General features: G+C 46.1%; 1 protein-coding gene across 1 annotated transcript in view; it reads left to right on the forward strand.

Moving 5' to 3' along the window:
• The first annotated feature begins 889 nt into the window (after nucleotides 1-889).
• The window catches only part of CEP170B (centrosomal protein 170B), a 56,269-nt gene continuing 45,100 nt past the window's right edge, over nucleotides 890-12,058 (forward strand). The window contains 1 exon segment of the mRNA XM_031066158.1: nucleotides 890-1,147. Within this exon segment, the coding sequence (XP_030922018.1) occupies nucleotides 1,043-1,147 (105 nt within the window). The 5' untranslated portion in view covers nucleotides 890-1,042.

Below are 12,058 nucleotides of genomic sequence, written 5' to 3' on the forward strand. Positions count from 1 at the left end.
GCCGTGCGGGCTGTGCCCGGCCCCCACGGAGGGCACTCATCCCCACCTGCGCGCCCGAGGCCGCTGAGGCGGCGGTCGGGCCGGGGAGCGCCGCGCAGCCCGGGGAAAATGGAGATCTCCTTCCCCCGGTGCGCTTAGGAATGCAGCTGGGAGCCCGGGAGGTGGGTGAGGGGAAGGCGAGAGCCTGGTGTGTGCCGTGAATCCTCCTTCCTTCAGCCAGGCAGGGGAAAAAGGGGTAGCAGCGACAACAAACAGGTGTGGCCGGGAGAGCGCCCGGTGAGTGCCGCACGCCGGGCACCGCTGCCGCCCCTCCGCCCGCTGGGCACCGAGCCCCGCTGGGAATCAGTCGCAGCCTGGGCTTCCTGACCTGGGGTCGCAGACAGGTTCGGTGTTCGGACCGGCCGTGCAGCGGGGGAGGAAGGAAGGAAGGAAGGATTTGTGGGCTCCCAACTTACATCAGTGTGGAAGTGGGATGAGCAATGGGGAGGTTGGTCTCCTCCCTCCTAGCACTGGTGTAAGCGCTCCTGGGAATGCAGTGGGAAAGGTTAGAGGAGCCACGTTATGTCATCTCACTGATGTGCTGGTCCACATCTCTGGTGATGGGGGAGGCTCAAGCCGTGTAGCGCTGTGGTAGTGGTTCTGGAAAATGTTCTGGAAATATTCTGGAAAGGAGATCTTTGTGGTTTTCTCTTTTTTCCCCTCCACCGTATTTCATAATTTCATTCATTGGATTCAGCTTCAATTTTTTAAACAATCCTTTCTGCAGATCCTTAGTCTTACTTTGCCATGGGAATATTTCCAGGGCTGCAGAGCCCGTACACATGGGCAGCAGGTCCTGGCAGACACTTCACAACTGCTTGTTGTCACCAGAGATTTAAGATAGGAACACAAGTGCATGAGGCAACATTGGGTCCCATGGTAGAGGGAAATTTGGGAACGGTGGCTACATGCTCTTGTACTTGCACACTTCATTAATAGCTAACTGTGTCTTGTGGGTTTTTTTGTGTTTAGGATGTATAAAGGTTAAGTGCCAAGCGCCAAAATGAGCGTGACTTCGTGGTTCTTGGTGAGCAGCACTGGCATTCGCCATCGGCTCCCTCGGGAGATGATATTTGTTGGGAGAGATGACTGTGAACTGATGCTCCAGGTAACATGGCTTTTTTTTTTTTGTAATTATTTCTTCTGAAGATGCAGTAGATGTGTATGTAATGCTGAGGATCTGTAGAGATGTTTGATGCTTTCAAGTGACACCTTTTAAAAGGAACTTCCTCTTTTTATCCTGAATCTGTGTTTCCCCTGAAGACTTCATGTTTGTGACAGCACAAGTGAGGTTTTCAAATTGCCATGTCATCAGATGGATAGGATCTGTAGTGGTGGGAGATTAATCAAATAGATTAACTGTCTTGATGCTACTAGAAGCAGTAAACAAAGACATTCCATTCTGTCCTGATCTGTGATTATGCTGCTGGTTTTTTTTAGCTTTTAACACATGTGCTGTTTACATGTGATTTGAATGCAGGCAGAGTTTTTTGTTTACCTGTTTTTCCCTTTAGGTTTGATTAAATTATTTATGCTGGTATTTCTCAGGTGTTTTTATCATGGTAGAAAATGCTGATGTTTAGCAGAGGAAGTCTATTTTGGTAGGCTGAGTAGGCTGGTGACCTCTTCCCAAAGTAATTGTGTTACTTGGGCAAACTTTCAGCTTCTGTTAGTACTTTCCATACCAGCATGTGTCTCTGCTGGACCTAATCCAGCATGTCTGAAGTGTTGACTGTGGTCTGATGTTTGACAGCATAATGTAGTAGATGTCACTCCAGACAAATGGGGCTGGAATCTTGCAAAGAGCTTTTGACAGGAGCAGTTTAGCTCAGGAATTTGTAGAAGCTCAGAACTAAATTAGTGATTCTGCTAAATCCATGCTATGAGTACTTAAGTGCACAAAAAATGTTCTATTGCACCTGCCCATCCCCCTTTTGCCCCTTTGTGAAGGTGGCAAATGTTCCTGTTGGTGGCAAAATTAGGAAGCTGCCTGCACAATAGAGACTCCCTCCTCATAATTTCCACTGCTGACCTGATCACAGGTATGTCCTAAATGCTGTGCTGATGTAGGAGGCTGTGTTTGTAGTTGCTGCAGGGATTTTGTATGATATGTTAGTAGGAGGCCTGTTTAGAGAGGTAGAAGTTCTTGTACAAGGTGTAGTTGAAGGACAAGGTGCTGTCTAGCTGTAATAAAATGTCAGTGTCCACAAGAGGAGAGCTTGCAGTGTTTGTCCTGCTCTGCATGCTGGCAGCGAGTGGCACAGCTGTGTTGCAGTGGTAGAGTTGGGACTCCTGTTCCACAGCAGATCATTTGTTTGGGTTCCCCCATGAATCACACTATCTCTTATTTCATGTTTCTACATGTCTGGCTGCTGAGGCATGTAAAGGTGAGACATTAAAAATGTCCTAATATTTGCTGTACATCTGCATTTGGCTGCTCAGAAACCTGATTGGCATCTTCTCTCATGACTTGGAGGGAGAAAACACATAGTGAAATAGTGGCCCTGGTTTCCAGAAATGGTCTGAGTTTTAGGCTGCCCATCTTAGTATCTTATGAAGAAACTTGAGGGTTGTTGTGCATTTTTCTTACTGTCAGCTTTCAGTACTCTGTCAGTCATGTCTCAAGCTGTGCACCCTAAAATAAAAGTACCCAAATACCTGTTATGCTTAAAATGCCCAGCTTGTTTCTCTGGTTGTTTATGGGGTTAACTGGATGTCATGGATTGTGAGCCACTCCATACCAACCAGAGTATTTCATGCTTCTTTGCAAGCCTGTGCTGGCTTGTCAGTGTTGCTTGTGGAGTACCCAGCCTTGTGAAGGGTCTTCATTTGCCATGCACTTTCCTACAAGGTAAATGAATTGAGATTCTTGGAGGAGCCAGGAATATCTATGAAATGGTTGTATTTGGAGGCTCATAGGTGGTGGGTGGTATTAAAAGAGGTTTCAATTATTTCAATCCAGAGTGAAGGCTCTGGATTGTCTATAAAAGCCAGCAGCTTGTGTTCATGGGGTGAGCTACATGTGATATTCTTTATAAACATACTGGTCTGCTATCTCCAGTAATAAAGCTTTTTCTAGGCTCACATGTAAGGTCTTGTTTTGAACAGCACAGCACATTCTTTTCCTAGCCATTTGCTTATGAAGATGTTTTCCAGAGCTACCTGAGGCTCCAAATGAGATGTTTATAGTGAGACTGAGTGCAGAAGAGAAACTGTGAGCAGAGAGACTTCAAATCCAAGCAGAATTGTATGTGAGCAGATGGAGGATGAGATCTAAAAATAGACTTTTTCCCTACTGTGACTGTCCATGTCACAAAATCATTGTGCAGACTGGCACAATCATTTGTCTTGAGGGAAGCTTAAGAAGCAGGGCAGTTATCAGAGCAGATGGACAGAGCTCTTGTGGCAGTTGTTTGCACCTTGTAGTATTTCTGTGGTACTGACACTGAAACTGTATATTCACTGCATGGATATTTTCCATATATATTTCAAGATATTGGCATTTAATCCTTTGAAGTGCACAGCTGGGAGCAGACTGGCAGTGACTGGGTGACATGGTCAGTGTTTTTTCATCTCTAAGGCTGTTACTGCTTATTGATTTCATTGTGATATGGTTTGTGCTTTCCTGTTGAGACCACATGTAACACGGTGCTCAAACATACAACACAGAGATAATTCTTGTCCTGGACACCTGCAGTCTTGCCTTTCTCATTTTACTGTTTTAGGAGAGTATTGTCTATTGATATTTTCTTGGAATGTGCTGTTTCAAGGTATCAGATCTCTGAACAGCAAAAAAGGATGGATTTGTCACCAAGCAATTAAGCTTTAGTTTTGTCTGGTTTTCTTATTTCATAATACAAGTAGTGGATTTACTTTCTGATTAACAAAGAGGTGAAGAAACCCAAAGTCTTTAATCTTAAAGTAGGTCTGATAGTGGAGAAACATAATCTACCTTGATATCTTCTATACCTACTAAGAGGATTAGAAATATTTTAAATGTTTTTGCAGCTCTCTAAAGCTTCTAGTACAAGTAAACGCGAGATTTACACTGGGTTTGAATATTAATGCATGGGTGAAAATGCTGTGAAGTGGAGCTGTAGCTTGGCATCCAGTGTTGCTGCCAGAGCCAAGAACTCAATTCTGCCCTTTTTCTAAGAAAAATGCTTGATTTCTTCAACAGCCCTGCTGCTTCCTTCAGGTAACAGTCAACAAACTGCAGGAGTGTGGAAATCTGGGCCTTCACTAACTTGCACTGGTGTGGGTTTTTCATGTGAAACTTGGGGGTGGTAGGAAGTAATGCTCTGAAAAGATCTACTTTTTAAAAATCAAAAATAAAAGAATTTGGGGACCATCCTGAAGAAAATAATTTTTCCCTCCCCCTAACATCCTTCTTTTGGGAAATGCAGCTGCCATTTTTATCAGCTTTGATAACTTGCTTAATGTGATGGGTACTCAGGGGACAAACATTTTGCAAACTCAAAAATTTCACTTAACCATTAAAACATTCCCCGCTGCACGTAAACAAAACAGTTTTTTGCATTTTTGCTAAATGTAAATATTTACAGAATGGAAAACAGTGTCATGATTTCCCTGTTTTTGTTTGAGAGTGGTGTTTAGTGGAAAATTTGGGGAATAGAAATGTTTAACCAGTGCTCCTGTGATTATTTCCCTTCAGAGTGATGCTCTGGGCTCGTGAGTTTGTACACGAGTGTGAGTTACAGCAGGAGTAGGTGCAGGCAGCATGGTGCTTTCTGTTTTATGCCTTTATCCTGTATGTCTTTGAGACAGCCTGACATTTCCTATCAGGAGACACTGTTTGCAATTGCTTATAACTCTACTAAACTTTGTAGCTGTTTGGGACGAGAGTTTATTTTCCAGGCATCTGTTTTATGCAGTGTGTTCTGGATGCAGTAATTTATCTCCCTTCTTTGGTCTTTGCTGTGAGCAACTCTGAGAAAAATGCTGTTTTCTTCAGGTCAATTATTTAAAAGTATATTTAGCCTGTTCTTTGAAGTTCTGGCATTGTAGTAGAGCTGGGTCAGTGAAGATTTTCAAGAGTGAATGACTAGGTTGGAAGTGGTGGGTTTTGGTTTTTTTGCCCACACCGAGCGGCTTTGACTAAGTTCCAAACCTTTAAATAAAATCTGGAGTTTGAATGTGGTCAGCAGGGACTTATTTGATAGTATTGCCTTGAGTAATTCCATCTGGGAGTGAGGTTGGCCAGGGGATGGAGTGGAGAAGTGTCGCAGGTTGGGTAAAGAGGAACTGGGTGCAGGTATCCACTGGGCTGGGGTGTGGATGTAACAGCAGCTGTGCTGGATTAGATCAGGGTACACCTAACCTGGCATCCCGACTCAGTGGTCAAAGCAGCTGTCAAGGAAAGGGCAAGAAGAAGCCAAGAGTGCAATGATACTTCAAGAATGCTTGTTCAACCTCTTCACCTGTGTTTCAGGAAGCTACAGGTCAGATCTTTGCATGTAGTGGTTGGATTTCTACTCTATAGAGCTTCACCAAGTGATGAAGATTTGGCCAAGTGAGGAAGTACAAAAAGTACAAGTGAGGATTCTGTTTGTGCAGAGTGAGAGGAGGAGCAGCAGGACCTGGAGAAGTGGAGAGGGTGGTGCACATAGGGCAGAAGCCTCTCAGTGTGGGCAAAACGGGCATTACAGGATGTGGCTGCTGAGCAGCATCGCCCTTAGGCCTGACATGGGTCAAGACTTGCTATTTATTATTCTGGTGTCAGAAGAGAGCTGTGAAAGCTCCTAGCCAAGCATCTGTCACTGGTCCAGATGGGACCAGTGCTGCTTATGATACCAATTAGTCAGTTCAAGTGGTAGGGCCTTGTGAGCTGGACACACAAGTTCATTGTGGTGAATCACACAAAGGTAACAATACTGCGTTTCCATCTTTTTAGCTTGCTTTGTTAAAAAGACAGGGAATTACAAGCATTCTGGGCACTGAAGGAGTATTCTTAAGGCTGCTAAGTCAAGTGTTTATAACTGCAGAGCAGTTAGAACACACTAGTGTGAAGGCTGTCTGTGTAATCGTGCCTCTGCCCCTGTGTACACAGGCATGAAGATGCAATCTGTTATTGTGCCGTTCCCGGGTATTTTTCCCCGCAGGATCTGTTCTGTGTCTGGTATGCAGGGTGCACGGCGTGCTCCACAAATAATAGAGTGCAAAGATGAACCCTGCCTGTGTGTGACATCTGGTCAAATTAAGGTTTCATTGACCTGATGTATCCTGCCTTCCCTGGGCCGTACTTGATAATACCATGTCTCTCCTGTGTAGTTTAGTAAGTGCATACATAAATAAGTGTGAATAGGTGTGGTTGTCTACAGTGTTATGCTGGGAAGAAGCAGATGGTGAGAACTTGGTAGATGATCTTTTTCCTGGTCCTTCTAGGTGGATTCACTACAATGCAGAAGTTGTATCCCTCCATTGCTCATGTATTTCCAGCACTGGGAGCTCCCAGAAGAAGCCATGAGGAGTCTCTGCTGGTTGTTGTGTCTGGACCTCCTTCCCCATGGCAGTGTAGGGTGGGAGGCTGTAGTCAGGATGGGGAGATGCCCCACCTGTGCTATTTGACTGCAGTTATCCAGAGGGTATGAACAAGCACCTGAGTTAGTCCCTGGGTGTTGGGAATTGCCAAGAGTAATTCATTAGGTGTTACAAAGGAAGTGTATTACAGAAGGGAATGGGTCTAGCCTTGGGAAGGTGCTGCTTTTTGACAGGTAGTGTTTCCAGGTGCTGGGACAGCAGTTGTGGGAGGAAGGATGCACATCCTGTATTTCCAGGCCTAGAGTTGTTGTTTTGGCTCTTCCTTGTCCCATTGTGTTCTGTTAATGTGCCGTTGATGGGAGGAGGTTGTGATGCCTGATGGCACTTGGGTGTAGGAGGCTGGAGGCATATCAAGACTGGCAGACCTGGGAGGGGAGTTCATCGCTGGAGGCAGGGTAGGGAGAGAGGTGATGGTGGCACTGAGGGCAGGTGTTTATTAGGGTTGAGAGGGCTTCATGCACCTGGCAAGGTGCTGGAAGCCTGGATTGCCAAGAGAGGGTTTGTCCCTCTCTGGAGTGGGCAGAGAAAAAAGGGAGATATATCTTCCTTGTATGAGATCCTGATCCAGGCCGTAGCAGCTCAGCTGCACTATAAAAATTCAGGCTTGTGTCCCACCTAAAATGATGCTTTTCCATTCCTCCTGGGTGGCCATGTAAAACAAAGGAAAAGCCAGTGCATCTGTGGGCAGTGTGCTCCCTACCTGAGGTCAGGATCTGACCCTGGGTCACTTGAACCACTTTACTTTGGGAATGGGGAGCCAGTGAGCAAAAACCCATTTTACCCCAAAATAACGGGTTAAGTTTTTATGGGAACCGTGCCAGCCTCCAAATCCCTTTGCCAAGCTGTGGGGATTACAGTTTCATTTTCCTGGGGGATTTCTCTCTTTTGTTCAGTGCCTTATTTTTCGCTTGAATACTCAGGCCCTGGTTCAGCCACAGGCCTGCAAAGCCCATGATCTTGGCTGCAGCAGAGCTGAGGGCAGGAGCCTCTGCAGCCTGGGAGCTGTAAAGAGAGTCCAGCCCCAGGATGAGGTGGCTGCACTTGCTGAAGAGATTTGTCTGCTTAGGCAGAGTCATTAGAAGCTGGCAGCACCTGCCCCTGGGAGCCATCAGGCTGCCACAGGGGTGACACACTTGCAACCAGCCTGGGGCAGGATGGAGCATTCACTGATATTCTGGAAAAGTACTGGAGGGGCCAATGCACACAACGCTGTGAGATGCTTTGTGGTGAAAGAGGAGGACCCATCTGTGACCCAGTACCCCTCCTGAAAGAGGTGTTCACATCTGTCATTAAATGTTATCCAGCATATGTTTACTTTTGAGGAGCAAAATTCACATTTTAGGCCAGAATGCCTGGAAACGGGTTTTTGTTGTTATTGTTGTTGTTTTGTTGGGAGTTTTTTTGTTGTTGTTGTTGGGGGTTTTTGTTTTGTTTTTTGTTTGTTTGCTTGTTTGTTTTGGGGTTTTGTTTTGTTTTGGTTTTTTTTAATTTGGTTTTGTCTGTCTCCATTCTAAAGTGGGACACCAGCAGAGGTTTGTATTTCCTTACTGGGACGCTTGTGCAGAGCACAGTATTGGCAGAAATGTAACCTGTTCACTATGGAAAGTATTTGAGTAACTGTTTTATTGCATGCTGCCACCAGAATGCTGCAGTTATTTTGTGCCAGAAGTGCACAGCAGACTGCAGTGAGGAACAGGGAAACTGCTCATGTTTGTTTATTTTATCTCCAGTGCCACGATGCCTCACGGCACTGGCAGGGCTGAGGTCCAAATCTCAGCCCCAACCGGTAGGTTTTCACCCATGGTAATTCTCCTGAGAAAAAAAGTAGCATCTGTATCTGCACAGACAGCTGAGCTGTGTCTGCTCCCTGGCCCTGTGGGGAAACACAGGCTGTCTGGCTGTATTTCTCCTCCTGCCTTCCTAAGCAGGTCTTTTTGCCTTGTGGATTTTGCTTGGCATCTCTGCAGCTGATGCTTCCATCCCAAGATCCCTGTTCTCTGGATCAGACCCCTCCCCAAACACAAAGCTGTAGGGTGTGTGCAGCACACGTAGCCACAGTGTGATTTGTGCCTCTGTGGAGATTCCTGCAAGCTTTTGAAGCTGATTTTGCTGTTTTGATGATGTATGCAGTTTTGAGAATCACAAGTGAGCTGCCTGGTTGCATGGCTGATTGGAAACTGGTGATCCAAGGTGTTGGTACCACTGTGAGACTGGCAGACCCCCAGGTACCATTCCTGTGTTTTGTACCATCTGCTTAACATGACTGTGGAAGAAAGAAGAGCTATGTATAAAGTACCTCCATCCTCAGTTATATGCTGTGTGTGCATTTTGTCTACTAGGTATTTAAAACATGATGCATGGTAGGTAGTATGACAGAAAAGCAACACAACCTTATATTAGGAAGTGATTTGAATGTCTGGAAATTCCAGCCCTGGATGAGGGCTGAGTGTAGTAACAAATCAGTGCCCATGTTTTCCCTGCAGAGAAGTGTAAATATTCTTAATCAGAAAAGCACACGTGTTTTCCTGAGAGTTGTTTTCATTTGATAACAGGTCCAGTGTTGGGACATGGTGAGAATGCTATGTGCTTCCTTCATTTCCAGTCTCTTGGACTGTAGCCTTGTTTCTTGCCTGAAGATCACCACTGCTTACCTCCCTTCCTTCTTTTCCCCTTCTCAACCTCCCCTGAGGTGCTCCAGCTCTGGTTTGGTTGTTTGGATCTCTTACCCATAGCTCAGGACTGCTGCTCTCCCCATCACAAGTGCTTTTCTGGTGAAACAGATTAACTGCAAGGATGTACTGGTTATTTTTTGCTTTTGACATCTGGATATAGGTAATTGAGGTTTCTTAGTAGCACTTTATTGGAAATTTTCTGTTGTTTTTGGTTTTTTTTTTTGGACCCCTGTGTCTACTCCTGACGGACCAGTCTTGCCTTTGGTTGTGGAGGTCGTGGCTGATCATTAAGCAAGACTCAGTATTTGGTACATGTGTGCATTTAGGCTAGAAGTCCTCTTATGTTAGTGATTCAGTCAACTTAATTGCAGGTTTTCAATTTATAGATGCCTAAAATCTTTCCAGTGAAGTTGCAGATGGCTGGGAGCTCTGCACCCATGGGCAGCTCTGTAATGTGTTGACTCAGGCTTCTTAAATCACTTTCTGTGATTCAGCAGGTCACTCCTTAGAAACCACTGGCCTGCTGGGCTGAAGTGACTGTCCCTGGGCTCTCAGCTGTTGCCAGCATGGAAACTGGTTTGTCTCCTCTTGGGCAGTGGGATTGAGGGAGCCTGCTCCTCTCTGCAAGAGACAAAAGCACCGTCAGCCGCTGGGTTGCTGCTGGCACTGCGCACAAGAGCAGTTTATGTTAAATGTGACTGATGTTGAAATAAACCACACCTCAGTTCTCAAGTAAGAGTGACCTTTGGCAAGTCTGCATCAAAATAAATAAGGTGTGATTTTAGTTACTTTAAGTTGAGTTTCCTTGGAGACAGGCCCCTAGGAACTCCTGCCGCCAGTTCCTGTGATGTTTGCTGGCTTAACGTAAACAAAACTAAGAAAATTCCTCTCTTCTCCACAAAAGCATAAAATTTCACAGAAGTGCAATCTGCATAACAGTTTGCCTTGTTCCTGATGTGCTCTTAAAGAGATGCTGAGAGGTTGGATGAAGACGGTGGGTCAGATTTTGCATGTTGTTTTGACTCTTTTTGCCATGGGCTTTCTTGAACACAGCTGAAACTTCCTTGGAAAACAGGGTGGCATAAATTGGTTCCTTTGGTGACCTCTTTCTCCATTTATGGAGGGGAATATCATGTTGCAGGAAGACATGTCTGCTCCCCTGAGATGACCCCCATCTGACTGGGGACCCCTGAGTGGCTGAAGTCAGCTGTTGTAGAACACAGCAGACCAAGGGCTGTGCTCAGTTACATCAGGGTCAGATGCAGGGCAAATTGAATTTTTCTGAGACAGCTGGTTCCCAGAAATAAACTTCTTTTTAAGTGACCTGTGATCCATTTAAAATCAGATACCAGATCTGCCCCAATTTTTTGTCTGGGTTAACTTTTTGGGCTGGAAACCTTTCTGCTGTTGGAAAGGAGCTAAATGCTTTGCTCTGCCTCTAGAATCTGTTAATCTTTAAATGAGCCTCCATGATGTGCTGTAAAAAGCTAAAGCAAACACTGCTGCAGCAGTTTATCAGCATTCCCTTGTATCTCATTGGGAACAGTGGCATCCACAATTTTGAGTAGCAGGGGGAATCACAGGGATGACAGATCACGTCTGTGCTGGGCAGGCTTTGCATGGTTGCCTGTGCGTGGTTGTCTTTGACTCCACTGCCATGAAGCACAGCACATAAATGCCCATGGACAGGGAGAGGGGATGGTCATTCCCCTCTGCTGTGTAGGTGAGGTGTGGTGATCCCTCCAGGAGCCCTGTCCAGAGCAGTGCTCAAACATCCAGATTGTTGTGGGGACAGGCTCTGGGCTCACATCCCTCCAAAGGTTGTGAGGCACCATGTGGCAGATCAGGAACAACCCCAGCTTGTGGATCAGCTGCTGTGGTACCTGAGGCTGGAGACACTCCTGTCCTCAGGGCCATATGCTGAGGTGCAGGGCATGGGCAGTGTCCCTCAGCTGTGCTTACCTGGACCATCCTCACCTTGCACTGCTCACACCTGCCACAGCCACTTGGGTCACTGAAAATGGACTCAGGAGCTGCATCTGGTGTGGATAGTAGGAGAGAGAAGCAGTAACTTCACTGCAAATGTTTGCCCTGCCTTGAGGTCAGGGGTCAGACACCAAGTGTGGGGATGGCATGGGGGTGAGGGGTTTGTGTGTGCCCCCCCCCCCCAGGAGGGCTTTGCTCTGTGTTGCTTCTCCTGTTTAGTGCTCAGCATAGCAGGAGGCACAGGTGGGGTGTCCCCAGCCACATTGTCTCTGCCTGTCCCACCTCTGTTTGTGTCTTTGGGGGGTGATTGCTGTCCAAGCAGCATCAGTTGGGCAGCAAAGCCAGAAGTGCTTCCTTGGAAGTCCTGCAGCATGTGGAAAACTGTATTAGTGAGGAAGCTGGAGGCAGGGGATCACTTGCCCCTGTCCTCACTGCCTCTGCTTGGGGTGACATGTCATGAATAGTGTGAGGGACATTGCAAGGTGGAGGGGTAATCTTGTTGTCATCTTATTGCAGGGGTTCCATACTGTTGTCTCCTTATCACAAAAGTTTCATACCTTCTTGGTACTTCTCATGGGCAACTCCTCAGAGCACTGACTCTTCTTCTTCACAAAGTACCAAACTGGCTCCAGTTCCCTTCTCAACCAACCAGCCATTCCACTCTTTTGTAGCACTCTTCTTCTCATTGGTTACAGCTGTGGCCTGTTAAAAGTCAGGCCTGTTCATAATCTTTGATAATTGGCCCAGCTGCAACTCCTTAGGGGTGAGATTACTTTCTACACTATCTTTATTTTTTTATA

This window comes from Geospiza fortis, unplaced genomic scaffold (genome assembly GCF_000277835.1).
Source record: "Geospiza fortis unplaced genomic scaffold, GeoFor_1.0 scaffold23, whole genome shotgun sequence".
In the NCBI taxonomy this organism is placed as follows: Eukaryota; Metazoa; Chordata; class Aves; order Passeriformes; family Thraupidae; genus Geospiza; species Geospiza fortis.